General features: G+C 42.2%; 5 protein-coding genes across 7 annotated transcripts; 1 reads left to right on the top strand and 4 right to left on the bottom strand.

Annotated features, from left to right (window-relative positions):
• Window positions 1-548: 548 nt before the first annotated feature.
• Window positions 549-14,380, bottom strand: LOC126060586 (uncharacterized). The gene is made up of 6 exons (XM_049856827.1): window positions 13,780-14,380; window positions 13,153-13,196; window positions 5,735-5,874; window positions 4,511-4,578; window positions 2,657-2,848; window positions 549-1,058 (listed from the first exon to the last, which is right to left on the bottom strand). Exons 1-6 carry the CDS (start codon window positions 14,182-14,184, stop codon window positions 645-647), a joined length of 1,263 nt encoding a protein of 420 aa, XP_049712784.1. The 5' UTR covers window positions 14,185-14,380; the 3' UTR covers window positions 549-644.
• LOC126076956 (histone H4-like) lies at window positions 5,657-6,059 on the bottom strand. Its single transcript, XM_049885695.1, is given in 2 exon segments — window positions 5,657-5,864; window positions 5,867-6,059. Coding segments are annotated over 2 exon segments (312 nt in total). The 5' UTR covers window positions 6,035-6,059; the 3' UTR covers window positions 5,657-5,720.
• On the bottom strand, window positions 10,041-24,612 carry LOC126076880 (histone H2B type 1-C/E/F/G/I). 3 transcript variants are annotated; one of them, XM_049885567.1, is made up of 2 exons: window positions 24,192-24,612; window positions 10,041-10,110 (listed from the first exon to the last, which is right to left on the bottom strand). In XM_049885567.1, exon 1 carries the CDS (start codon window positions 24,579-24,581, stop codon window positions 24,201-24,203), a length of 381 nt encoding a protein of 126 aa, XP_049741524.1. In that variant the 5' UTR covers window positions 24,582-24,612; the 3' UTR covers window positions 10,041-10,110; window positions 24,192-24,200. The 3 variants fall into 3 exon arrangements, with proteins under 3 accessions (XP_049741524.1, XP_049741515.1, XP_049741533.1); XM_049885558.1 differs by lacking the exon at window positions 10,041-10,110 and adding an exon at window positions 14,426-14,444; XM_049885576.1 differs by lacking the exon at window positions 10,041-10,110 and adding an exon at window positions 19,908-19,923.
• LOC126076843 (histone H2A type 1-B) lies at window positions 14,848-15,576 on the bottom strand. The gene has a single exon (XM_049885472.1). The coding sequence runs from the start codon at window positions 15,506-15,508 to the stop codon at window positions 15,116-15,118; it is 393 nt and encodes a 130-aa protein (XP_049741429.1). The 5' UTR covers window positions 15,509-15,576; the 3' UTR covers window positions 14,848-15,115.
• On the top strand, window positions 15,806-16,327 carry LOC126076893 (histone H2B type 1-C/E/F/G/I). Its single transcript, XM_049885588.1, has one exon. It carries the CDS (start codon window positions 15,853-15,855, stop codon window positions 16,231-16,233), a length of 381 nt encoding a protein of 126 aa, XP_049741545.1. The 5' UTR covers window positions 15,806-15,852; the 3' UTR covers window positions 16,234-16,327.

The raw sequence follows: 24,612 nt of genomic DNA, 5'->3' as shown, positions 1-24,612 counted from the left end.
GGTGGGGGGCGGGTGGGGGAGGGAGGGCCCAAGACCGGTCCCCCAGTGTCAGAGACCTAAATGTTGGCGCAGGGGGATTTCCTGTCGAAGGTAGGAGCTGGAGACCGCCAGCAACAAGAGTAAGCCATCAAGCTGGGCCTAAGAAATCTGGTGAGCAAAGGCAACCTAATTTTAGGAGACCAAAGTCACGGGAACCTCGGTCTCCTTCAAGTTCTAGGAAGGCTCGGGGAAAACCTAAGGCCGTAAGGCCCAGAAACGTGGCACGCCAAGTAAGAAAAAGATGAGGAAGGTCACACCAAACTTACGACTAAACCGCGGAGAGGCAGCCAGGAGAGCTTGTGGGAGCCAAGAAAGTCGAAAAGGTAGTTAAGGCAGAGCGACAAGCAAAGGCTACCAGCGCAAAAAAAAAAAAAAAAAAAAAAAAGCAGGGCGTAAGCTGCGTGGAGACAGCTTAGGTCTTCATAAACTCCAGCCTTTCCTGGGGCACACAAAAATGGAGAATTCAAAGAAAGCCACCAAAAGCTTGCCAGTTGAGCACGTTAAGTTCGTTTCTTATCACCAATCACAGCATCTTTCACAGAAAATATAGTTGGCTCTGAGAAGAGCCTTTGGTTTCAAAGTCAGTAGTCACTTGGGAAGACAATTTACGCCCTCTCCCCGCGGATGCGGCGGGCCAGCTGGATGTCCTTGGGCATGATGGTGACGCGCTTGGCATGGATGGCGCACAGGTTGGTATCCTCAAACAGCCCCACCAGGTAGGCCTCGCACGCCTCCTGCAGCGCCATGACGGCCGAGCTCTGGAAGCGCAGGTCGGTCTTGAAGTCCTGCGCGATCTCGCGCACCAGCCGCTGGAAAGGCAGCTTGCGGATCAGCAGCTCGGTGGACTTCTGGTAGCGCCTGATCTCGCGCAGCGCCACGGTGCCGGGCCGGTAGCGGTGGGGCTTCTTCACGCCGCCGGTGGCCGGGGCGCTCTTGCGGGCAGCTTTAGTGGCCAGCTGCTTGCGGGGCGCCTTGCCGCCGGTGGACTTGCGGGCTGTCTGCTTGGTTCGGGCCATGTTTTATCTCCGAAATAACCGTGGTAAAGCTGCACGCTTGCTCCCCTATTTATACAGTGACAGAATCTCTCTGATTGGATTAAGGGCAATTCCTGGCTGTTGACTTCCGGAAATGCCTGAGCAGTTCAGGATTGGTTTATCCAGCGCATGGCAGTTTCTGATTCGTTAACTTTACATAGTAACACCCGCCCCCCCCAGTCTCCTTTCGAAAATAATTGTCTGCATACTAGTTTCTTTGTTAACACTTCACACATAAAACTATGACCCGCAAGTCTAATAATTCATATTAATCTAATATCCTTGTAGCTTTCTCCTGTTTGGATATACGAAATAGAATATGCTAGAAAGAGAAAGTTCTTTTGAATTTTACTTTTTTCAAAATCACCCGCGCTTTTTTAAGCTCCTTCATTAACCCGTTCTCATCCGGAACTAATTCCCCTTCCTCATTCCGGTGTTTCAACCTCCATTGTCAAAGCATCTTGTCATGAACCCCGGTTTCTTTACATTTTTAGTTATATATTTAATTCACTCAAGGCTGATCTCCCACGATATACCTACTGTTCAGGGTACATGCAGCAAATTTTAAGGTGCTGGAATCCCAGGGTCTTCAATATCGAGTTTGATTCAAACTGACAATTTAACACTATTGTCCGTCTCTTCATTGTTGCATTATAGAATATCTGCCCTGTTTAATGTCAAGAGAACCTTCACAATGTGGGAACTTCGAGAAGATGGCGGCGATCCTATGTACTATGAGAATATATTTATTTAGGATATATTTATTTAGAATACCATAGTGGTTTAGGAACTCGGCATTCTGACGGGAGACCCGAGCCGATCTCTAATGAAAAACTCAATTGGCTCGGCCTGATAAACGGATGTCTTTCTTTGGTTTTTGTTTCCAAATGTGACACTTCACAGCTAATTGAAGAATAAAAGAATTTTTTTTCTTTGTCTATTTCCTTAGTGAATAAAGTAAGAAAAATATTATAAATCAACCTACGGGACTTGCGACAAGGTGTTTCAGATTACAGCCAATAAAAAAAGCGGTTTTGGAATTCTTCATTTACATACTTTTAATGTATTGGCTAATTTTGGCCAATCTATGTTTAGATTTGTAAATGCTTGGTCGATATGAATTGGGATCTACTTTCGGGGAATGGGTTTTTGAGTGTTTTGTTTGCCTATACTCAATATAAAGAGCTCTCGTGGTGCAGTAGTTAATGTGACAGATTGCTAACCAAGAGGTCGCCTGTTGATAACCACCAGAGGTTCCTCTTCTAGGGTGGTACATGTTTACAGCCTTGGAAACTCTATGGTGTCGCTATGAGTCGGAATTGACTCTATGGCAGTGGGTTTTTGTTTGTTTGTTTGTTTATGCACAATGTAAATACTACAGAATTTTCTTGTCTTGAAATTTCAAGTAGTGCAGCGTTTTTGTTAGTGTGATTGTTTACAATACCAGAACCTACCAAGTCTGCTCCGGCACCTAAAGAGGGCTCCAAAAAGGTGGTTCCCAAGGTGCAGAAGAAAGATGGCAAGAAACGTTTAAAAGAGGCCTCAAGAAGAGCTATTCCATATATGTCTATAGAGTGCTGGACCAGGTGCACCCCAACACCAGCATCATGTCCAAGGCTGTGGGCATCATTATCAATGATATCTCCAAGCACATGTCGCTCCTGGCGCAATACAACAAACGCTAGACCCAGAAGGTCGTGTGTCTGCTGCTGGCTTGGGGAGCTGGACAAACATGCTGTGTCGAAGGGCACCAAGGCTGTCACCAAGAACACCAGCTACAAGTAAAAGTTTTTCTGGAATTTACTTTTCAAAGGCTGTTTTCAGAGCCGCTCCATTTAACAATGAGAGTTCTAATACCTAAATATTTAAAGTGGTACTGCAGTCATGCTTTACATTTTCAAATTCAACCTGTTCTAAATTGTTTGAGACTCCTCAGGACTCTTTATTTGGGCTTTTGTTTCCCATTAGTAAAGGATGTTTTTGCACAGCAAATAATACTGTGTTAAATAAAGCTTGCTTTTTTTTTTTTTTAACTACTGCAGTCAGCTTTATCCCACGTTATTCTGCAGATTTTTATTAAGAAAGTTTATTATTTCCTTTAACTTGTGCTTCCTCGAGGTTTTTGATTATAACCAACCCTAGATTGTGCTGGAATACTCTCTGAAACCTTAATTTTGACATACAGTTTTGTATTTCATTTATGTATTTCCTGCCTGCAGTTAGTGAAAAGAAAGAAAAATATAACCCACTTAGATAAAGATTGCAGTTTCATTTCATCCTATGTTTTAGGTTGGCCCTGGATTGTTCTAGATGCCCAGTGATTTATCGAACTGTATTAGTTATCTATTGCTGTATAACAGATTATCCTATAGTGGCTTCAAATAAAACACATCTGGGAGTCTGGGCATAGCTTAGCAGGCTCCTGTGCAAGGATGCAAAACAGTGTCAGTCAAGGCGGAGGTCTCTTGTACATGTGACTGAGGAAGCATCAGCTTCCATTCTAAGGATGTTGGCAGGATTTGTTTCTTTGAGGTTTTAGGAGGGCTGAGGGTCTAATTTTCTTGCTGGCTATTTTTTTTTATTAGCTGGAGGCCCTTGCAGGCTGTTGGCTGGAGACCTTTCTAAGTTCCTAAAGGGGACTTTGAGTTTCTTGTCATTTAGACCTTCCAACATGGGCATTTATTCTATCAAAATCAGCAAGGAGAGAGTTTAAGGCAAGACACGTGCTACAATCTAAGGTAACAATCATATACACATCATTTACATAATATCATCGCTCCTGCATTTTCTGGGTTAGAAGCAAGTTACAGGTCCTGTCCACATTCAGGGAGCCGGCATCACATTAAGGGTGACCACCAGGAGGTATGGATCATGAGAGCCATCCTAAAAGTGTGTCCACCACTCTAACCATCAGGAAAAGTAAGACACCTAAAGACTAAAAAGAAAGTTAACCTATATAACTGCTTTCTCCCACAGTACCTTGACTGATTAACCTTCGGTCAGAAATCTTTGTTAGAGGTAAGAGCAGGGCGAATACCTTGACCTGATTTTAAGTAAGCTGCTGCCTGTGACCTCATATAGAAGCCAAGACACTGAGGACAGTCTGGTCAGTACTTTAGTGCCTTTTTTCTTTTTCTTTGCAAGTAGTGACTGATGAGAAATTCTTCAGTGTGGCTGAGTCCCAGGACAGGGCTCAATGTCTGTGTAGCTCTTTTTCTGTGTTTATAACTGAGCATCATAAACCAAGTTTGAGAGATGAATGATTAAAGCCTTTGCTTTTATAATGGATTATGAGACCAGATGTGATAAGACTAGACAAACCCCTAATTCTTTGTGGATTAAAAAATAATATTAGTCATCTTAGATTATGTAACTATTAATGCTTTAAGGGAGAGGGAGAGAAGATAAGCCTGTATGTGCCAGCGAGGCCTGCTCACGGTGGCCATCACTTTCCACAGTCCTTCTGAGCTTCTCTCATTCTCCCCCTTTCCCTTGGGCTGCCCACCTGGAGGACAAACACTTGTTTAAATGTTTTTTATTAAGTGACAGTTGAATAGCCTCTAATGGATCAGTTATTACCCCAAAATTGTTTCCCAGTAGAATATTCAAATTTTGAGAAAAATGGAAGTACGCCACATCTTTTAATGCATGCAACTAATAGATTAGTAGAAAGAAAATAAAATTCACTGGATTGTATTTATGTGAGGTGAGGGTAAAGAATTCTGTGGAATCCCTGAGTGGTGCAAACGGTTAGCACACCTGGGTGCTAACGAAAAGGTTGGTCATTCGAGTCTAGCAAAGGCACATCTGAAGAAAGGAACGGCGCTCTTGATGTTTGAAAAATCAGCCCGTGAAAAGGCTATGGAGCAGCTGTATTCTTATACATGGAGTCGCCGTCAGTCAGAACCAACTCCGTAACCGGTTTAAGGAGAACCTAAACAACCAGGAAAGAAACTGTTACCAAGATCGATGACTTTACGAAGAATGTATATATTGCAAAAAACACGAGGGACTATTTCTTGCTCGACAAATAAGATATAAAATCCCCAACACTACATTGCTTAAATTTAACATTTATTTCCAATATTTTGGAAGCTTAAAAAACCCATTGCTAGTCAGTGATTCCGATTTATAGCGATCTAATGTGACAAAAAAAAAAAAAAAAAAAAAAAAACCCACTGCCGTCGAGTCAATTTCGACTCATAGGGACCCTATAGGACAGAGTAGAACTGCCCCATCGTTTTCAAGGAGCGCCTGGTGGATTTGAACTGCAGACCTCTTGGTTAGCAGCTGTAGCACTTAACCACTACGCGACCCGGGTTTCCTCTTATGTGACAGAATGGTCTATAGGGCAACCAAGGCCGAAATATTTATGAAAGTTAAACTGCCACATCTGTCCTGTGTTGCTGACGGTGGGTTTAGATCACCGACCTTTGGTTTGCAGCTATTGTGTCAACTACTACGCCACCAAGAGAGCTAAGATACTACTTAAGCCTTGGAAACTATAGGGGCCATTAGTTTAGATATATTAAAGATAGCAGAAAAAAAAAAACAGTAGTTAAGTGGTTAGCTCTTTTCAGTGAGTAGATAGGTGGCCCTGAAAAGGGCCTTTAGCATTGCCATTGAAACTTAACTATGAATTTAGATTTAGCCGCCGAAACCGTAAAGAGTGCGCCCCTGGCGCTTAAGCGCATAGACGACGTCCATGGCCGTGACGGTCTTGCGCTTAGCATGCTCCGTATAGGTGACCGCGTCGCGAATCACGTTTTCCAAAAACACTTTCAGGACCCCGCTCGAGTCTCTTCGTAGATGAGTCCGGAAATACGTTTAACTCCGCCACGCCGAGCGAGGCGTCGGATGGCCGGTTTCGTGATGCCTTGGATGTTATCTCGTAAAACCTTACGATGGCGTTTTGCGCCGCCCTTTCCCAAGCCCTTTCCGCCTTTACCACGACCAGACATCTCTGCTTTAGTCGAGAACAAAGGACACAGCAAAGTGCTGGGGAAAGAACTGAGATTTTTATTTATAGCCCCGGAGCGGACCTTGTTGGGAACCACATATGCGGAAGTGGTAGGAAGGTGGGAGGGGCAAAGATGGGAGCGTAATTTATCTCCTCCCATAAAGGCAAACTAAGTCTATGGGTTTTAGTGGGCAGCAGGCTATCTTCCTTTGTTTTCATGCTCTTGCCCAGGATTTTTTGCAGTAAGCCCTGTTTAAGGGCACTAAGAAAAATTCTGTTTATTCAGGGTCTGAAATGATTGCACCTATTAAGCTAGCATTTATGTTTTGAGTTTTATTTTAGATTCTTGCCCACGGTGGCCAAAATTATACATTGCCACGCATTTTATACGCCATAACTGAAATATAAATTAGTCGTTTTTCCTCCCAGAGAAACCTTTTTGTGCACTTTAAATCAAATTGAAATGGCCAGTGAAATTGGTAGAATGGTCTTGGGGAGAGAGGAGAGAATTGAAATCTAATGTGCAAAATGAGTGAATAAGCTGGGTGTCTGTTAAAACCAGGCATGTACGGCGCCCCTTGTTTGTCCTCTCCAGACTTCTATATCTCACCTTCAGAGGTGTAGGATGTATTTTGTGACATAAGCTGGATTTTCTTACTTTAACGTTAGTGTCTTCATCTTTTGAATAGAAACGTTAGTCTATATATCAGAAAGGTGCTTTGAGAATCACAAGCTAAAATTGGCATCAAATGTTCAACACAGTAATTGATAACTATTTTAATTACCTGAGGAAATCTCATCCCCCTGCCTCTCAGACTCTCCCTCCCGGTATCCCTCTCGATCTATGTTGCATAATCCAGGTCCTTGTATAAGTCCTTTGGTTTTGGAAGTTAGTGCTAAATTTACGTGATCCCATTTAAATATATCCAAGTTAGGAGTCCCTGGGTGGCACAAAAGGATCCCTGTTTGTGCAGTGGTTAAGCGCTCTGCTGGTAACCCCCAAGGTCGGCGGTTCGAGCCCTCCGCCCGCTGGGCGGGAGGAAGATGTGGCAGCAGCCTTTGTCAAAGAGCAACTCGGCTACAGTAAAAGCAAACAGACTTATTGGAGGCCGAGAAACTGTTTGAAGCTGGGACATGCTGAGTTCACAGAAGGAAGACAAGTGCTCCGAAGAACTGAAGGTGAACAGGTACATTTACATTGGGAAATCAGGAACTTACCTACAGTACAGTATTTCTGATTGAGGCTTACAATTTTAGGGCAGTGGGAGGCAGTACATCTTAGGAGGAGGGGAATCGAAGGGTATTGGTACAAAGTACATATGTGAGTTATCTGGATAGATCATTTTCTTAAATTGAGAAAGTACATGACAAGGGAGTATGCAGGATTGGCATAAGATAATCACAGGGCATTCTTTCTGAGAATATTCTGTTAAAATAGCTTCTTGAGCAAGATGTTTCCTAAGGGCTGCTTATGCAGGAGATTTCTGATAAGCCGTTTACACTAAGACTTGCTTTGGGAACAGTCTTTTCACATCCTTAGCTTATGCACAGAGAAGAGCATTTCCTTAGTTACATGTCTACTTACAGGCCTGAAATCTGTTAAAAGGTAAATAATGGTTAGCGAAAGTTAAAATGGAGTCTGGACTCCATTTATTAGGGTCAATCACCTAAGTTTGGGGAGGTTCTCACACAGCTTCCATAAAGGTTACAGCCTTGGAAACCTTATGGGCAGTTCTACTCTGTCCTAAGTAGGGTTGCTGTGAGTAGAAATGGACTCTTCAGCAACAGGTTTGTTTGTTTGTTTTTTGGTTTGGGTGGTGGAAATGGTTGAGACCTTGACTATTAGCCAAAACTTTGGTGGTTCAAACCCATCCTGAGGAAGACAGGCCTAGGGATCTGCTTCTGAAAGGTCACAGCCTTGGAAACCCTATGGAGCAGTTCTACTCTGCACCCATGGTGTTGCAGTGAGACTCCATACAATTAACAACAATGTTCCAATTTATCCAGAAATCTCAATCACCCCAACAGTAATCTTGCCCTTAGGGTCACATTGTCCACTATGGTAGTCAAAAGCCACATGTTGCTACTGAGTATTTGAAATATGGCTGGTGCTTCTGAGAAACTGAATTTTTAATTTTGTGTTATTTTAAATCTAAAAGCTTTTAGTTATGTTTGAACAATTTGGGCATGTGAATTTATTTTTTCAACTGTAAAGTTTATGGAATCTATATACAGATCAAATATACCAATAAAAATTTAGCACGAAATTGAATACAACATACACCCAATTTCAAAGACTTAGTATAAAAAAAGGAATGTACAGTATTGCATTAATGTTTTTATATTGATTATATGTGGAAATGGTAATATTTTAGATGTTTTGGTTTTTAAATACATTCTTAAAATAATTTCAACTGCCTTTTTACTTGCCGTAATATAAACAAAAAAACCCAGTGCCATAATATGGTCACCGAAAACTTTTAATTCACATATGTTGCTTGCATTATTTTCTATAGGTGGCTGCCAATTAAAAATCACATGCAGACTTTGATAAGGAGAAGTGTTATTCAGAAAGAAAAGGGGCAAAAAGGAGATTATTGTAATAGTCAGGGAGGGGGACAACTTCAATAGGGAGAGAATTCTGGGCATAAGATCTGCAAACATCTGAAAGAGGAGAAAACTTTTTTTTTAACAGAGACTGAGATGAGAGTAAGCAAGAATACAAAAATCTGGGTGTGAGGAAGGGGAATGAGTGGGTGACCTGCTCAGTAAATCAGAATGTTTTACACTATGGCCAGCCTGTTCTCACAGAGGAGACCCTTAAAGGGGATAATATATTGGCTCAGGCTGAGTGTGGGCTACAGTTCAGGGCCTTGGGGGAAGGAGAGAAGCTTAATCAAGGTTTGGTTAACAAGTACTTTCTTTCTGATTGATCAGTGGGGACAAGGAATTCAGTTACTCATTTATGAGGCAAGGAATGGGGATTCGGAGGGTCTGTGTCTGTCTTGTTGTAGGTAAACCAAGGCCCACTCATGAGTTTTAGGTCAGTCAGATGGAGAAGGGTGATTACTTCCAGCAAGGCATTTTCCTGAAGACAGGGAGATTTCTTTAGCCATTGCTTTTTTCAGCCATTAGCAGAGTCCAGGTAAAATTCAGTATTAACACATCACAGCCTCAGGATTCAGCTTTTACCCTTTCTAATTTTTAAAATTCCCTCACAAACTTTGATAGCATGGGCTTTGGAATAAGGTGGTCATTCTAAGGAACCCAGTTATAGAGACTGGACTCAAGCAAGAGTGAAGCACCATAAAACCCAAAAAACCATGTTAGAGAAGTAGGAGAGCCTTGTCAAATAAATCATGTTGCTTAACAAGATAGGAAAAGATAGATGAATAAAAAAATTATTGGAGTTGGAATTCCTCAATTGAAGTCAAGCAGGAGGAGATGGAGACAATCTCAAATTCTATGCTAATATTTTTTCTCAAAGTTCTTTTTTTTTTTTTTTCCCAGGGAGAAAATCCAAAATGGTCTTAAAACAATTAGTGCCCCCCAAAGGGTAAACTTCCAGACAATAAAACTTACATTTTGGTGGTTAAAAAAAAAGAGAACAAAACATTGTGGAAGCATACAGGCATTTTAGAAACAGAAAAAAAAAAAAAAAAAATTGAGTAGAAAGTGTTTTATTATTCTTGAATGCTAGGTTGTTGTTGTTAGGTGCCCTCGAGTTGGTTCTGACTCATAGTGACCCTATGTATAATAGAAGGAAACACTGCCCAGTCCTGTGCCATCCTCATAATCATTGCTGTATTAGATCTCATTGTTGGAGCCAATTCTGAGAGACTTCCTCTTTTTCCGCTCTCTACTTTACCAAGCCTGATGTCCTTCTCTAGGGACTGATCCTTCCTGATAACATGTCCAAAGTATGTGAGATGTAGTCTTGCCATTCTTCTAAGGAGCATTCTGGCTGTACTTCTTCCAAGACAGTTTTGTTCATTTTTCTGGAAGTCCATGGTATATTCAATATTCTTTGCCAACACCATAATGCAAAGGCAGCAATTCTTCTTTGTTCTTCCGAACCTAGGTAAAAACCAATAAATCCTGAGATGAGAAAATCATATCAATTACTTTGGAGTCTAGAAAGAGCTAAATGTTAATTAGAGTGTCTATTTGATTAATGAGCATAGTAAAGATGTTAGAGCAGTTACATTGTGAGGTTTCTTGGTAATTTATATTTAAGGTGCTATATTTTTATTTTTTCTAGAAAGAAAAAAAGACAAAGGCATGACAACCAATATCATAAAGGGTTAAAGTCACCCAAGGATTGTAGGGAAATGTACTTTGTTCATCTCACTGTTAACTCTGGATGAAAGGAATCAAATTTAATGAAGTTATTTGTTAACATGTAGATTTTTGTCTGGTAAAGAAGCAAATAATTTCTGTCCAATACAGAGATATCATTCTACAGATTTATGGCCTCTTGGGCATCAATTTTGTTTTAATTTAGCAATTTTATCCTAACTTTTTTTTTGTTAAATTGTCTATAAATACCCATTTCTTAAGTGCCCTTTGAACATATAGTAACATTGTACCATTGTCTCATTCATTGATAAGCTAAAACTCTTTGACATGAGTATACTCTGTATTTGCTGAATCATGATTTTACTTTTTCGAAAGCAGAAGGTGAACAAGGTACACAAGATGTCATGTGCCTTGGCTGGGAGAATAGAAGGGCCAGGAGAGGAGTTGGTCCTTTAGCATTCTTCTTTTTTGTTGTTGTATCCTGCTGAGTCGATTTCAGCTCAAAGTGACGCCATAGGGCTTCCTAGGATGTAATCTTTACTGGAGCCAACTGCCAGGTCTTTTCTCCATCAACCTTTTGGTTAGGGGTCGAGTGCTTTAACCATTGCTCCACCAAGGCTCCTTGCATTCTTCTTTAGGCCTGGGATATTGAGTACAAGTCCCCCAAAGTCATGGCAAATCATCATTGCTAATACAGGATGAGAAAGTAGAAAGTGCCAACAGGAAAGCAGATTCCTCATCAGGCAATGAGGTCACTGAAGACATCAAAGGAAGGACTCTGGTCACAAAAGAACAACTCCGAAATCTGTTAAGAATTATCCAAAACTTGTAATTAAGGATAACTGAGTGTTAGATGTCAGATGACAGCATAGTCAAACAAGCCTGCCCAAGTTGTTTTTTTAATATTCTAGAGAACGTTCTTATGTTCAGTTATTTGTTAGGTAGGGCCCAGCATCTGTGAGGTTAACTTATAGGATATTCATAAATTGCAATGAGTTTTATCCATTACAGATAAAAATTGTCTCTATCCATTAAAAAAGAACATGAAATTTACAATATAATTGCCTCATAGTACATTAATCCTTTTTGATCTAAATTTGCCCTTTTTATCTTATTTCAATCTTTTTTCTTTTATAAACTATGTATTCTTGTTATATCAAATATCCTGTGTAAACCAGGTTTAGCTTCCTGCAGGTTCTCTCCTGACAAAGTAAATATTTGAAACATTTCATTATATGAGGATTATTTTATAATTTTGAATTTAACTCTTTGACAACTGTGGTAAGGTTGCAGAAAACCCAAACCCGTTGCCATAGAGTCCTTTCTGACCGATGTGTTACAGAGTAGAACTGCTCCATAGGGTTTTCTTGACTGTCATCTTTTACGGAAGCAGATCATTTTGGGCCTTTCTTCCTGGCACTGCCCGGTGCTTTTGAACCACAGAGCTTTAGGTTAGTAGCCAATTGCAAACCACTGGTGCCACTGAGAGGCTACAAGGTTACATAACCAAACCAAACCAAACCCAGTGCCCTCAAGTCGATTCCGACCCATAGCGACCCTATAGGACAGAGCAGAACTGCCCCTTAGAGTTTCCAAGGAGCGCCTGGCGGATTCGAACTGCAGACCCTTTGGTTAGCAGCCGTAGCACTTAACCACTATGCCACCAGGGTTTCCCAAGGTTACATAGCAAGACCAATTTCTCCACCTGAAAAAAAAAAAAATCTGGTTTTAGCTCTTAAGGCTCATCCAGGGGAGATAATGCTTATTGTAAAACTACTAATCTCATTTGGTTTCCTTAGCCTTGACTCTAGACTTCAACATTTAATTGTAATAACAATGAAAAAATATGCATGCTGTTAAATATGTAGATATGTATGTATATATGTGTATAGGAAGGCACATGTAAGTGTATGGGTGTACATGCATAGGTGCATCTGTGAAACCAAAACGAAACCCAGTGCCGACGAGTGACTCAGAGTCGACTCCGACCCATAGTGACCCTATAGGACAGAATAGAACTGCCCTTTGGGTTTCCAGGGAGCGCCTGGCTGATTCGAACTGCCGACCCTTTGGTTAGCGGCCGTAGCACTTAACGACTATGCCACCAGGGTTTCCAAGGTGCGTCTGTAGGCATATGTATATACGTGTTTGTGTGTGCTGCTTCTATGTTCATATATGTAATAAAGTATAGAGGGGCACAGTTATGGATACTTCCTAGACATAAGGAGAGACCTCAAAGGATTGGTTTACTGGATTTGAAGATTTAGGACCATAGTCTCCCGGCACAACTCGGTCAATGGGCATAACAGTTCATAAAGATAATGTTCTACATCCTGGTTTGGGGAGTAGCATCTGGGGTCCCAAAAGCTTTCGAGCAATCGTATAAGATACAACTGTTGGTCTGTACTCATCTGGAGCAAAACAGTAAGAAGGAAACCAATGACTCAAGCAAGAAAACTAGTCTACAGGACAAATAGCCCAGTAGAACCATGGCCTCTTCTAATCTGAGACCAGAAGAACTGGATGATGCCCAGCCAACACTGCGGACAGTTTTGACCAGGGACATAATAGATGGTCCTGGAAAGAATGGGAGAAAAATGCAGAGCCAAACTCAAATTTCTAAAAGAGCCCAGTCACTGGATCCATACAGACCAGAGGAATCCTCGAGACTATTGCCTTGAGATGCCTTTTAAACTTTAAACTAAAGCCACTCCCAGAGGTCAACTTTCAGCCAAGTAATAGATCGGCTCATAAAAAATATTACCTGTGGGTACTGTGCTCTTTTAAAAAGTCATCTATATGAGACCAGTAAAATTTTACCCTAAAGCGAAGATGAGAAGGTAAGGGGCAGAGGGGATGGGGATCTAGATTAATGGAAACAGAACAAGGGGAAATGTGAACACTGACACATCGTGAAAAATGTAACTATTGTCACTGAAGAGTATGCATAGAAATTGTTGAATGGGAACCTAATTTGCTGTGTAAGCTTTATCAGAAACACGTTATTAAGAAAACAATTATAAATGTCATTTTTCTGAGTGTAAAGACCCTGTCCTTACAAACACAATGTAAGGAGATAAAGCTGTATGTTAAGGTACAAGTCCCTTCATCAGCAACTGGCACCCTTTCTTTTGACCAGAAATACCTAGGACACATTCCCTAAAATACAGCTCTCCAGTTTGAAAGGCATCTACGGACAATGAAAAGTGAAGTTACCTCCTAAAGTTAAATAAGGAAAACATTACATTTAATTTACAGGAAAGATTTCGTGTTACAAAAATATTAAAGCGTGTACTTACAATTCTGGCTTAAAAAATTTTGAAAAATAATCCGTTTTCACCAGCATGGGTAAAATTAGTGAATGCATTACAACACCTTTTGTTGACAGAGTGGGTGGCTCTGAAAAGAGCCTTTTCCAACTCAGGTCATTAAAAACCTTGTTTAGGCCCTCTCGCCGCGGATGCGGCGGGCCAGCTGGATGTCCTTGGGCATGATGGTGACGCGCTTGGCATGGATGGCGCACAGGTTGGTGTCCTCAAACAGCCCCACCAGGTAGGCCTCGCACGCCTCCTGCAGCGCCATGACGGCCGAGCTCTGGAAGCGCAGGTCGGTCTTGAAGTCCTGCGCGATCTCGCGCACCAGCCGCTGGAAAGGCAGCTTGCGGATCAGCAGCTCGGTGGACTTCTGGTAGCGCCTGATCTCGCGCAGCGCCACGGTGCCAGGCCGGTAGCGGTGGGGCTTCTTCACGCCGCCGGTGGCCGGGGCGCTCTTGCGGGCAGCTTTGGTGGCCAGCTGCTTGCGGGGCGCCTTGCCGCCGGTGGACTTGCGGGCTGTCTGCTTGGTACGAGCCATGAGGACTAAAGTGAGGACGGGGTTGGTTGCAGAGCAGTACACTGCAGTTTCTGGCCTTATTTATAGCAACACATTAGTCCCTTTCATACGTCCCGCCCTGTGATCTCATTGGTTCTGATGGCTTTCTGGAGCAATGTGATTGGATTACCATTAAAGATTGACTCTTTTCTTTGGAGCGTAGTTCACTTTTAAGTTTAGCCCGTAGAAGCCAAGTTTTGTTTAAGGTTGATTTTAGTGGACTTCATTCGTAGTCTTTTTTCCTTAAAGAAAATTAACAAAGACATTAAAAAAAAAAAAAAACAAAAACCGAAACAACTCATTAGTAGGAATGCCGTCATCTCCAAATTCAAAAGGCCCGCCCTGAAATCTGATTGGCCAACTATCCTTCTTTGTTCTCACTTCTTTTTCTCACATTTTAGGCTTTTTGACTGCAAGTTGATATGAATGTACTGTATACACACAATTATCCATAAATATATGTGCATATACACACGCACATTTACACAAAACAAAGCATCGTTTTGATACTACTTTTTTTAATACATAGCCTACCGCCCTAATTTATGCTGACAGATTAGCAAGTTCATATCAGAGCTGGTTTCTACTGCGTTCATTTTAGTTTTTCCAGTTAATGTGGGTGCTAGAAATTTTAATTACATGTTTTTTTTTTTTTTTTAGAAAGGTATGGTTTATGTTGCATAAAATGTGAGCAAGTTTTAACAACTGACAACTAGATCGAGGAAGGGGGCTAACATCTTCAGTGAAGCCTGAAACTTTGTGACTGCTTAAACCAGGATTAAGAAGCACCTTTGTAGAGTATTGTACTAACAAGGATTCCAATGTATTTCAGCACTTTTCAGAAAACTTGGGTGGCTCTGAAAAGAGCCTTTGATTTCTTACAGAGCTGTTCTCGGGTGAGCAGGAAAGCGTTTTACTTGCCCTTGGCCTTATGATGGCTCTCAGTCTTCTTGGGCAGCAGCACGGCCTGGATGTTGGGCAGGACGCCGCCCTGCGCGATAGTCACGCGGCCCAGCAGCTTGTTGAGCTCCTCGTCGTTGCGGATGGCCAGCTGCAGGTGGCGCGGGATGATGCGCGTCTTCTTGTTGTCACGGGCCGCGTTGCCCGCCAGCTCCAGGATCTCGGCGGTCAGGTACTCCAGCACCGCCGCCAGGTACACCGGCGCGCCAGCCCCGACCCGCTCGGAATAGTTGCCTTTGCGAAGCAGGCGATGCACTCTGCCCACCGGGAACTGGAGGCCGGCGCGGGAAGATCGAGTCTTGGCCTTGGCGCGAGCCTTGCCACCCTGCTTGCCGCGTCCAGACATGCCGATGTGATAGCGGTAAGAAACGGCCGAAGGTAAAACCACAGACTAAGTGTCTCAAAAGGCGCACTAAGAAGCCTGTTATAGTGGTAGGTCGACTTGTAGAAGGCGAGGTTTGATTGGTTAGAAGCATTTTGTAACTAGGTAACCAATAAGAAAGGAGATGCCATGCAATCAAATTTACATACTCTAGATCCGCTAACACATTAGCAAATCATATCTGAATATTCTTCAAGCCTTCATTTGCATAGGAGGTCTATAAAAGACGATAACGTAAACGGAAGTCGCCACTTACTCTCTTTTTTTTTTTTTTTTGCTTTGATTTGAGGTTTTGGTTCGTTTCCGTCATGCCTGAGCCAGCGAAATCCGCTCCAGCTCCTAAAAAGGGCTCTAAGAAGGCAGTGACGAAAGCGCAGAAAAAAGATGGCAAGAAGCGTAAACGCAGCCGCAAAGAGAGCTACTCGGTTTACGTGTACAAGGTGCTCAAGCAGGTCCACCCCGACACCGGCATCTCCTCTAAGGCCATGGGCATCATGAACTCCTTCGTCAACGACATCTTCGAGCGCATCGCTGGTGAGGCGTCTCGCTTGGCGCATTACAACAAGCGCTCGACCATCACGTCCAGGGAGATTCAGACCGCGGTGCGCCTGCTGCTGCCCGGGGAGCTGGCCAAACACGCAGTGTCCGAGGGCACCAAGGCTGTCACCAAGTACACCAGCTCCAAGTGAGCAGTTCTCCTGTCTTACCGTCAACCCCAAAGGCTCTTTTCAGAGCCACTTATGTTGTCTTCTAAAGAGTTGCAACAGTTCGTTATCTTCTTATGCTCCTTTGGATGTAGCTGGTGCATTTTAGCACAGCATTTAGGGATCGAATGTGTTCACTTCAATAAATCTCGAAGTGTCTTGAACTCAAAAGTGTTTTGCATTTTTGAGAATACTTCGTGTAATTGTAATTTAAGTATTTTAGGTCTTAAGTTAGTTGACATAACATTTAGCTCACATGCAAATTTCTTCGAATAATTGTATGTATCTTTACGTTTAAAAGTATTCCAGACACCAGCTAGAGATTGTGCGTTTGCCACACAGGAACTGTTTTCATGCAGGCATTATCATAACTAAATAATTTTTGTACAATGTCTTCTATAAGCAAGTTTCTCAAACGTGGTTTTTTTTGGTGGGGTATGGAGGTTTATTAGTACCCCTGGTAGCGTTGTGATTAAGTGCTATCTATGGCTGCTAACCAAGACGTCGGCAGTTCGAAACTGCCAGGCGCTCCTTGGAAACTATTGGGCAGTTCTACTTTGTCCTATAGGGTCGCTACTATAAGTCGGAATCGACTGGATGTCAGCGGGTTTGGTTTTGGTTTTTGGGGGTTGAGTGTGTTGGTGGTGTTCATGGGGAGATGACATTTCTTGCCTGCGTTCAAACTTTGCAGTTATGTTTTCTAATGTTTTTTTTTTTTTTTTTTGTAGTGGCTTAAAAGAAAAATTCCCACATATATAAGCGCTATAATTGTTCAGAAATATCAGATATTACTGATAGTGACCAAGGCACACAATTCACTTCTCAGAATACACAATGCTGGGCTCTTGGAAAAGGTATTCAATGGAACTTTTATCTCCCTGATTGGTCCCAGGCAGGATAGTTCAATTGAGACACATAAAATGGCTTCTTCAAACTCCTGTTTAAATCACTAAATGGCAAATGGACCCACGTATGTGTCTCTCCCTTGCAATAGGCCTTAATGTCTTCTAATTTAAGGCCTTTTAGCTGACTCACACCTCATACCAACCTTAAGAAAAAACATTTGCCTCGCCCCTGCCTATATTTGAAGGAGGATGTTTCATGCCTCTGTAAGGACTCGTTATATTTATGAGGCCCTTTAATAATGTCTCCCCCGTCTTTCTGGACTTTTTTTCCTGCCCTCACCTCATAAGGGCTGAAGGCCAAAAGAGGGCACATAGTGTCCTGGGACCCTTAACCATAGATTTCCCTACAGACCCAGCACTTGCCCATTTTTTTATGGGACCTATTTGAGCCTGAATTTCTACCACCCAAAAAATCTTCCCAATATTTGGTTATAGCGGTTGGATAATTAATCTGTGGTCTGATGATACACTCTAGGAAAATGAAATTATTCCTTTAGAGTCATTCCCACATATCGTGTGAACTATCAAAAACAGAGAGAAAACTCCACTTAGTAAACAAAAATCTCATTCAGAAGTAATAATGAAATCAACACTATTCTCACAAAGATGAAACCAGACTCCCCCTCCATGGTACTAATACATGTGGGAGGAAAATCAACATCAGGTAATAAAAGCCTGTCAAGTACAGCTGTACACCATTCTGTTGGTTACAGGTCTTGTTAGTATCGGTCTAGGTGCTTTTATTAGTTTGTCATCCAGTGGTCCATACTCTCCATGTAATCCCTTGTTTTAATTAACCAAATGCTAAGACCTGCATGCCATGGGATTTAGCTAAGGCAAATCCAGTTTGCCTCTCCCAGACCAAGAGGACAACCTGGGCAAGCGGCCCATAGTTATTGGCTAAATTGGAGGGCCTGCATACAGGCTGGTGCTGGGACTCTATGAGGAGCAAGTCCTTCAGACAAGCCAGGAGGCCATGGTTTTCTTGGATACTCTCCCTGCTAGCATCTTTTGTATTCAGAACTAACCACCACCCCCACTGAGGCCCAATGTTTGTTAGCAAGATTAAAAAGATACAGTTCTGGGCTGACCACCTTCCACCTCAGGAAGTCAGGGCACTTGATGCAATAGCATGTTTGTTAGCAGGGTTAAAAAGATACAATTAGTCACTTGGGAGGGTGTAAAATAGCTGGAAGGAAGTTTTCTTAGTCTCCTCAGCTACAATGTAGGTGGGGCACACATAACATAAGTTTACAGCCCACCTAAGTGGACCTACCTGGCTAGGGAGATACCAGTAGTAGGTAGGGTCCTATTTAAGCCCCTCACCCATGGCACAAAGTGAGGTGTGCAAGGAAAAGTCATCTCTTCCCAGACAGCTTCCGAGGGAGGACTTTTCATGATGGAACTTTTCCAGTTGTATGCTTTCTGATTTTTGTAAGTAAAAAACCATCTTCCACGGGTCAGTGTGTGTTCAGGCTCTGATCGAAAGGACATGATGTTTATGGAACTATCCATGTTAGTTATTGGTGCTTTTTTTTCTAATGGCCTCCTGAATAGCGAGAAATTGGGTACATCTTGTGAGCACCACGCAGATTTGGAGTGTTGTCTTACAGTTATAGCACATTCCAGCAGAACAGACTCCAGCCTCAGCTATAGCTATCTTAATTGGACATCAGCTTAAAACCATATTAATTCCGTGTACACAAATCAGACCACACAACTAAACCTACTTGTAGCAGAACAGCTTTCATTACACATCTGGAAAAAAGTTTGGACTTTTGGGAGCTTTTACATGTTTTTTTACCCTTCAACAGAAACCCTGGTGGTGCAGTGGTTAAGTGCTACGTCTGCTAACCAAAGGGTTGGCAGTTTGAATCCATGAGGCGCTCCTTGGAAACTCTATGGGGCAGTTCTACTCTGTTCTATAGGGTCGCTATGAGTCGGAATTGACTCAACAGCGCTGGGTTTGGTTTTGGTTGGTACCCTTCAACAAGATAACTGCCAGACCCTCCACCTTGACACTAGAAATACACCAAGATGTTATTGTCATAAAAACTATAACTCACACTTTTAACACATTTTACAACTCCACCAAGATGTTATTAGAGATCCTGGAGACTTAAGATTTGTTTTCTTGGCTAATGCCATGTAAATGGGGATATTGATTATGGGCCGGCCTACAAAGACTTCTTACACTTCTACTTGGCTTACTCCTTTTTACCGTCATAATAATTTTTTTTTTTTTTATTACATAGAGCAACTTATGCTCTATTCCCTGAAAGTCTCCTCTAGCATTTAGGCCACCTTTGTAACCCAAATTAAAGCCATCTGAATAACCCAAATCCTCCATGCATCTGTCATTTTGTTGTACTGTGGGGGTGTGCGTGTTGCTGTGATGCTGGAAGCTATGCCACTGGTATTCAAATACCAGCAGGTTCATCCATGGCAGACAGGTTTCAGCTGAGGTTCCAGACTAAGACAAACTAGGAAGAAGTACAACCAGAATGCTTCTTAGAAACAAGGATGGTGAGACTATGTCTCACATACTTTGGACATGTTATCAGGAGGGATCAGTCCCTGGAGAAGGACATCATGCCTGGTAAAGCAGAGGGTCAGTGAAAAAGAGGAAGACCATCAATGAGGTGGATTGAGACAGTGGCTGCAACAATGGGTCAAGCACAGCAACAACTGCGAAGACGGTGCAGGACCAGGCAGTGTTTCGTTCGGTCGTGCATGGGGTTGCTGTGAGTTGGAACCAACTTGACGGCACCTAACAACAACAATAACAATGATAACCCAAATAATCAAGCTCAAAACTAATGTCAAGACATCAAGGGATCAATTATAATAGTTTTTTTTTTTCCATTTCTCAAAATGCTGTCTTGATAGTTTGAAGACTGTCAGCTCTCTAAGTCCACTCTCCAACCACTCTCCATATTGGGCGTTCACATACGTGATCCAATATAAACCAAAAAAACCAAACTTGTTGCCATCAAGTCAGCTTCAACTTATGGCCACCACAAGTGTGTCAGAGTAGAATTGTGCTCCACAGAGTTTTCAATGGCTGATTTTTCTGAAATAGATCACCAGGTCTTTCATCTAAGGTGCCTCTGGGGATATTTGAACCCTTAATCTTTCAGTTAGCAGCTGAGCATGCTAACCATTTGCACCGCCTAGGGACTCCTAGGCGACATTATACGCCTGCCCTAATTACCCTGGGGCCAAGTACTCAACACCTAGAGACAGATTTGATGCCTTGGAGCTTGCAGAATTACTCAAAAATACTCCATTTCCAGGATACCAAAGAAACCTAGCTAACCTCATCCTGCTCGCCATACATAAATCCTCTCCTACGATTCCAACTTGTTACCTTGCTCCTGGTGCATATCTTCCGTGACCTTGCACTGTGGCATCCTATGCTCTCCTCAGGGAACTGTGAGTCTAATAAAAGCTTTAAAACTTTCATCTGATCTGCATCTGGCCTTCATCCAAGGTAATATACCTTCATCCAAGGTAATATAGTTAAAGCTGTCACTTCCAAGATTTAGTCACAAAAGACAATGAAGTTTCTATTTGGTTCTCTCCTTTTGGATCACTAGCTCTCGAGAGAGTTAACAGCATTGTTATGAGCAACCCTATACAGAGGCTGTATTTCTTAGCTGCCAATCCTCCATTCTCCTCAGACATCTTTTCTATGCTCTCTCCATAGTATAGGTTCTAGAACTTTGCGAGGTTGTTATTTTTCCCCGCTGGATCCCTGTTGTTGTTGTCTTTGTTAGTTGCCATCAGTTCAGCTCTAACTCATGGTGACCTCATGAATGACAGAACAAAAATTGCCTGGTCCTGTTCCATCTTCATGACTGTTGGTATGATCAAGTCCATTGTTGAGGCCACTGGTATTTTGAGTGTCTTCCAATTTAAGCGTTCATCATCTAGCACTATATCGGACAATATTCTGTTGTGAACCATACAGTTTTCATTGAGTTATTTTCAGAAATAGGTTTCCAGGTCTTTCTTCCTAGTCTTAGTCTGGAAGCTCTGCTGATACCTGTCCACCATGGGTGACCCTACTGGTATTTGAAATGTCAGTGGTATAGCTTCCAGTGTCATAGCAACACACAAGCCATCACAGTATGACAAACTGAAACAGGTGATGGGGATGGATCTCCGCTAGGCTCTGCAAATAGCAGACATAGTAAGGCTGGAAGGAAAACAGTAGCAGAAGGAACTTTCTGTTTCTGAATCACCCCAGCAATGGTGTTTCCCCCTCGCCACAGAAATTGGCTCCCGTTCCCAGCTTTTCCCCTACAGTCCCAGAACTAGCTTCACTATACCCACTCAGTGTTCTGAGCTCCACTTCCAACCAAGCTTCTAGGTTCTAATGATTTTGCTTTTGTCTTTGCACCCTAGCCCTATGTGTGGCTGCTGCTTCCTTCAGTTATCTCTAGAACACCTTTGGGTCCCCTTTTGCTTTTTTAGTCTTCTAACACTCTGAGTGGTACAAATAATTAAGCACTCCACTACTATCTGAAAAGTTGCTGTTCAAACCTACCCAGAGGCACGTTGGAAGAAAGGCCTGGCAATCTGCTTCTGAGAGGTTATAAGCCATGAAAATCTTATGGAGCGCAGTTCTGCAAAATGTGGACTTGCCATAAGCTGGAATGAACTCTATGGCAACTTCATTTTATTTTATTCTTTAAACACTGTTGTAATCTTTATCCAATTGTCTTTGTTAAAATAACTGTTTTCTGTTTTCTTGTCTGGACCTTGACTGATAACATGAAGCTAAATCTCCATTGAGTTAAATGGCCATTACTACTTTGCATTTTAAAGCATTTGCTTATTTGAACTCCCTGTCAACATCAGTCACTTTGATATCAAATGCTCCTTTGTCCCTGCCCTCAAAGATCTCATAGTCTGGGGAGGATTGATTTATCAATGAGTCTATTCCAACTCTTGGCAACCAGTCCTTAAAACTGGAAGAGGAAATCAGAATACAGAACAGAGAGAAGGTGTGTAGAGAAGGATTTGAAGAAAGAGGGCCATCGGTCAGGTGGTCAGCCTCTGCACAAAACCACACCCACTGCCAAAACCATACCCCTTGCCATCACAGATGATAGAATTCAAAATCACTTCACATGTATAGATATTTCTCAATATGTTAAGAAATATTTTTGTGTGTATTATATCCTCTCCCCGGCACTAAGCTAAATCTTTTTTTCCTGGTAGGTCCCTTATTTTGAGAATTTGATGAAAGTTATATACCTTCTGCTCTGGGACAGTGTCTTAGTTATCTAGTGCTGCTGTAACAGAAATACAAGTGAATGGCTTTAACAGAGAGTTATTTCTTCACAGTAAAGTAGGCTAAAAGTCCAAATACAGGGCAACAGCTCCAGAGGAAGGCTTTCTCTCTCTGTCCGCCTTCTTATCAACCTTTCCCTGGAGTAGGAGCTTCTCCATGCAGGGACCCCAGGTCCAAAAGACACACTGTACTCCTGGCACTGCTTTCTTGGTGGTATGAGGTCCCCAACTCTCTGCTTGCTTCCCTGTCCTTTTATCTCTTATAAGATAAAAGGTGGTGCAGGCCACACCCCAGGGAAACTCCCTTTAAGTTAGATCAGGGATGTGACTTTACTGAGGGTGTTACAATTCCACCCTAATCCTCTTTTACATAAAATTACAGTCACAAAATGGAGGACAACCACACAGTACTGGGAACTATGGCCCAGCTGAATCGATACATTTTTCGCGGTGCATAATTCAATGCATGACAGAGAGGAAAGCCCCTATGGACCCATTTTTGCATTTCATCGCAGGAAGTTCACGAGCTCCTCTAAAGCTTGTATAGACCTTGGTTTAGATATTTACTTCTGGGACCGCAGAAAGCAAAAATTATCTATAACAATATATGGTCTCGCACTGACTTACTGGTATTTTCAGTTTTGTATCTTTGTAGATATTTCTTGTTGCTTTTGTTTTTTGTATTGTGTATTTTGTTGTTTGAATGTTTGTATGTTGTGTGTGCTGTGTGCCTGCCTGTGCACATGTGCTGTATAGAAGGTTATTCATAAAAGGAATTATACAGGAGCATAGAATACTATTATTTTTTTCCTGACTGGGTTCAATTCTAAAAACATTTGAACATACATTCTTAGCATTTATTTTACCTGATATGCCATTCATGGCTTGTTCACCACCTTATTTAGGTTTGTAGCTATGTGGGAAAATGCGTGTTTTCAGTACTTATATATATGTCTACATAGGACAGGGCAGTAGTAGTCTTTGTTAGTGTGAATTGTATGAATTAAGTGATTCTTAATTCATTAAAAAGGAGACAAAATCCACAGTGTTAGAAGAAAAAAATTTTTTTTTAAGGAGAGGCACAAAAGCATTTTAAAGATCTTTCTCTCCTGGACTGCCTGAATCATGAGCAAGCCCCAATGTAGCATATTGCCAAAGGTCTAACCTTTTATTAGGTAAATGAGCACATCTTGGTGCCAGTTATGTTCACACTTCCTTGTATTTTTATGAACAGTGTTGCTCCTTAATATTTTCAGAAGTGATACTGTTTTAAGCTGGTTGTGTACAGATATAATTGAAATGGAACCAAGAAACTGCATTTTCTTCTTACCAGAACATACCAACAAAAGGAGTATAACCAAATTTAAGTTCTCTTCACGTCTTATGGAAACAACGTGTAAGGGACATTTCACAATAGTTTAGGTGAAATTTGCACTTCAGCCACAACGTCCAGTTTTGTAACTGAAGTGGGCAGTGGAGGCAAGTCGCACATTCTTAACTCCAATCTACAATGAGGTACAATGTTTTCTTTTCAAACAGCCAAAAAGCTGGCGTGGGAGGTATACTTTAACCGGTTAGCAACCAGCAACAGTAACAGATAATTTCAGCACAAAAAGTGAAACAAAATAAAACCTGTCTAGCAGTTACAGAAAAGATACAAGTTATTACAACTCTTAAGTTTGAAAGAATGGATGGCTCTTAAAAGAGCCTTTGTGGTTAGCTGTAAAAAACGCTTACTTGTCAGGTTTACTTGGAGCTGGTGTACTTGGTGACGGCCTTGGTGCCCTCGGACACCGCGTGCTTGGCCAGCTCCCCAGGCAGCAGCAGGCGCACAGCCGTCTGGATCTCCCTGGACGTGATGGTCGAGCGCTTGTTGTAATGGGCCAGGCGAGAGGCTTCCCCAGCAATGCGTTCGAAGATGTCGTTGACAAAGGAGTTCATGATGCCCATCGCCTTGGAGGAGATGCCAGTGTCGGGGTGGACCTGCTTCAGCACCTTGTAGACGTAGACAGAGTAGCTCTCCTTGCGGCTGCGCTTGCGCTTCTTGCCGTCCTTCTTCTGCGCCTTGGTCACCGCCTTCTTAGAGCCCTTTTTAGGGGCTGGAGCGGATTTTGCTGGCTCAGGCATGACAACAAGACTAGACAGCCAAAGCAAAGAA

Source organism: Elephas maximus, chromosome 1, assembly GCF_024166365.1.
Source record: "Elephas maximus indicus isolate mEleMax1 chromosome 1, mEleMax1 primary haplotype, whole genome shotgun sequence".
Lineage (NCBI taxonomy): Eukaryota > Metazoa > Chordata > Mammalia > Proboscidea > Elephantidae > Elephas > Elephas maximus.
Note: the sequence above shows the minus strand (reverse complement) of the source record. Positions and strands in the feature narration are given on the sequence as shown.

Bases quoted from the DNA above. Each gene is read 5' to 3' on its own strand.
- LOC126060586 (XM_049856827.1), bottom strand. From the start codon at position 14,184: ATGGCTCGTACCAAGCAGACAGCCCGCAAGTCCACCGGCGGCAAGGCG. The intron at 4,579-5,734 runs GTTTCGGCGGCT...TTTGTCCTCCAG, and splicing joins CCAGGGGCGCACTCTTTACG to GTGGGCAGCCCAAGGGAAAG. The intron at 2,849-4,510 runs GTGAGCAGGCCT...TTTTACTTGTAG, and splicing joins TGTGGAAAGTGATGGCCACC to CTGGTGTTCTTGGTGACAGC.
- LOC126076843 (XM_049885472.1), bottom strand. From the start codon at position 15,508: ATGTCTGGACGCGGCAAGCAGGGTGGCAAGGCTCGCGCCAAGGCCAAG.
- LOC126076893 (XM_049885588.1), top strand. From the start codon at position 15,853: ATGCCTGAGCCAGCGAAATCCGCTCCAGCTCCTAAAAAGGGCTCTAAG.
- LOC126076880 (XM_049885567.1), bottom strand. From the start codon at position 24,581: ATGCCTGAGCCAGCAAAATCCGCTCCAGCCCCTAAAAAGGGCTCTAAG.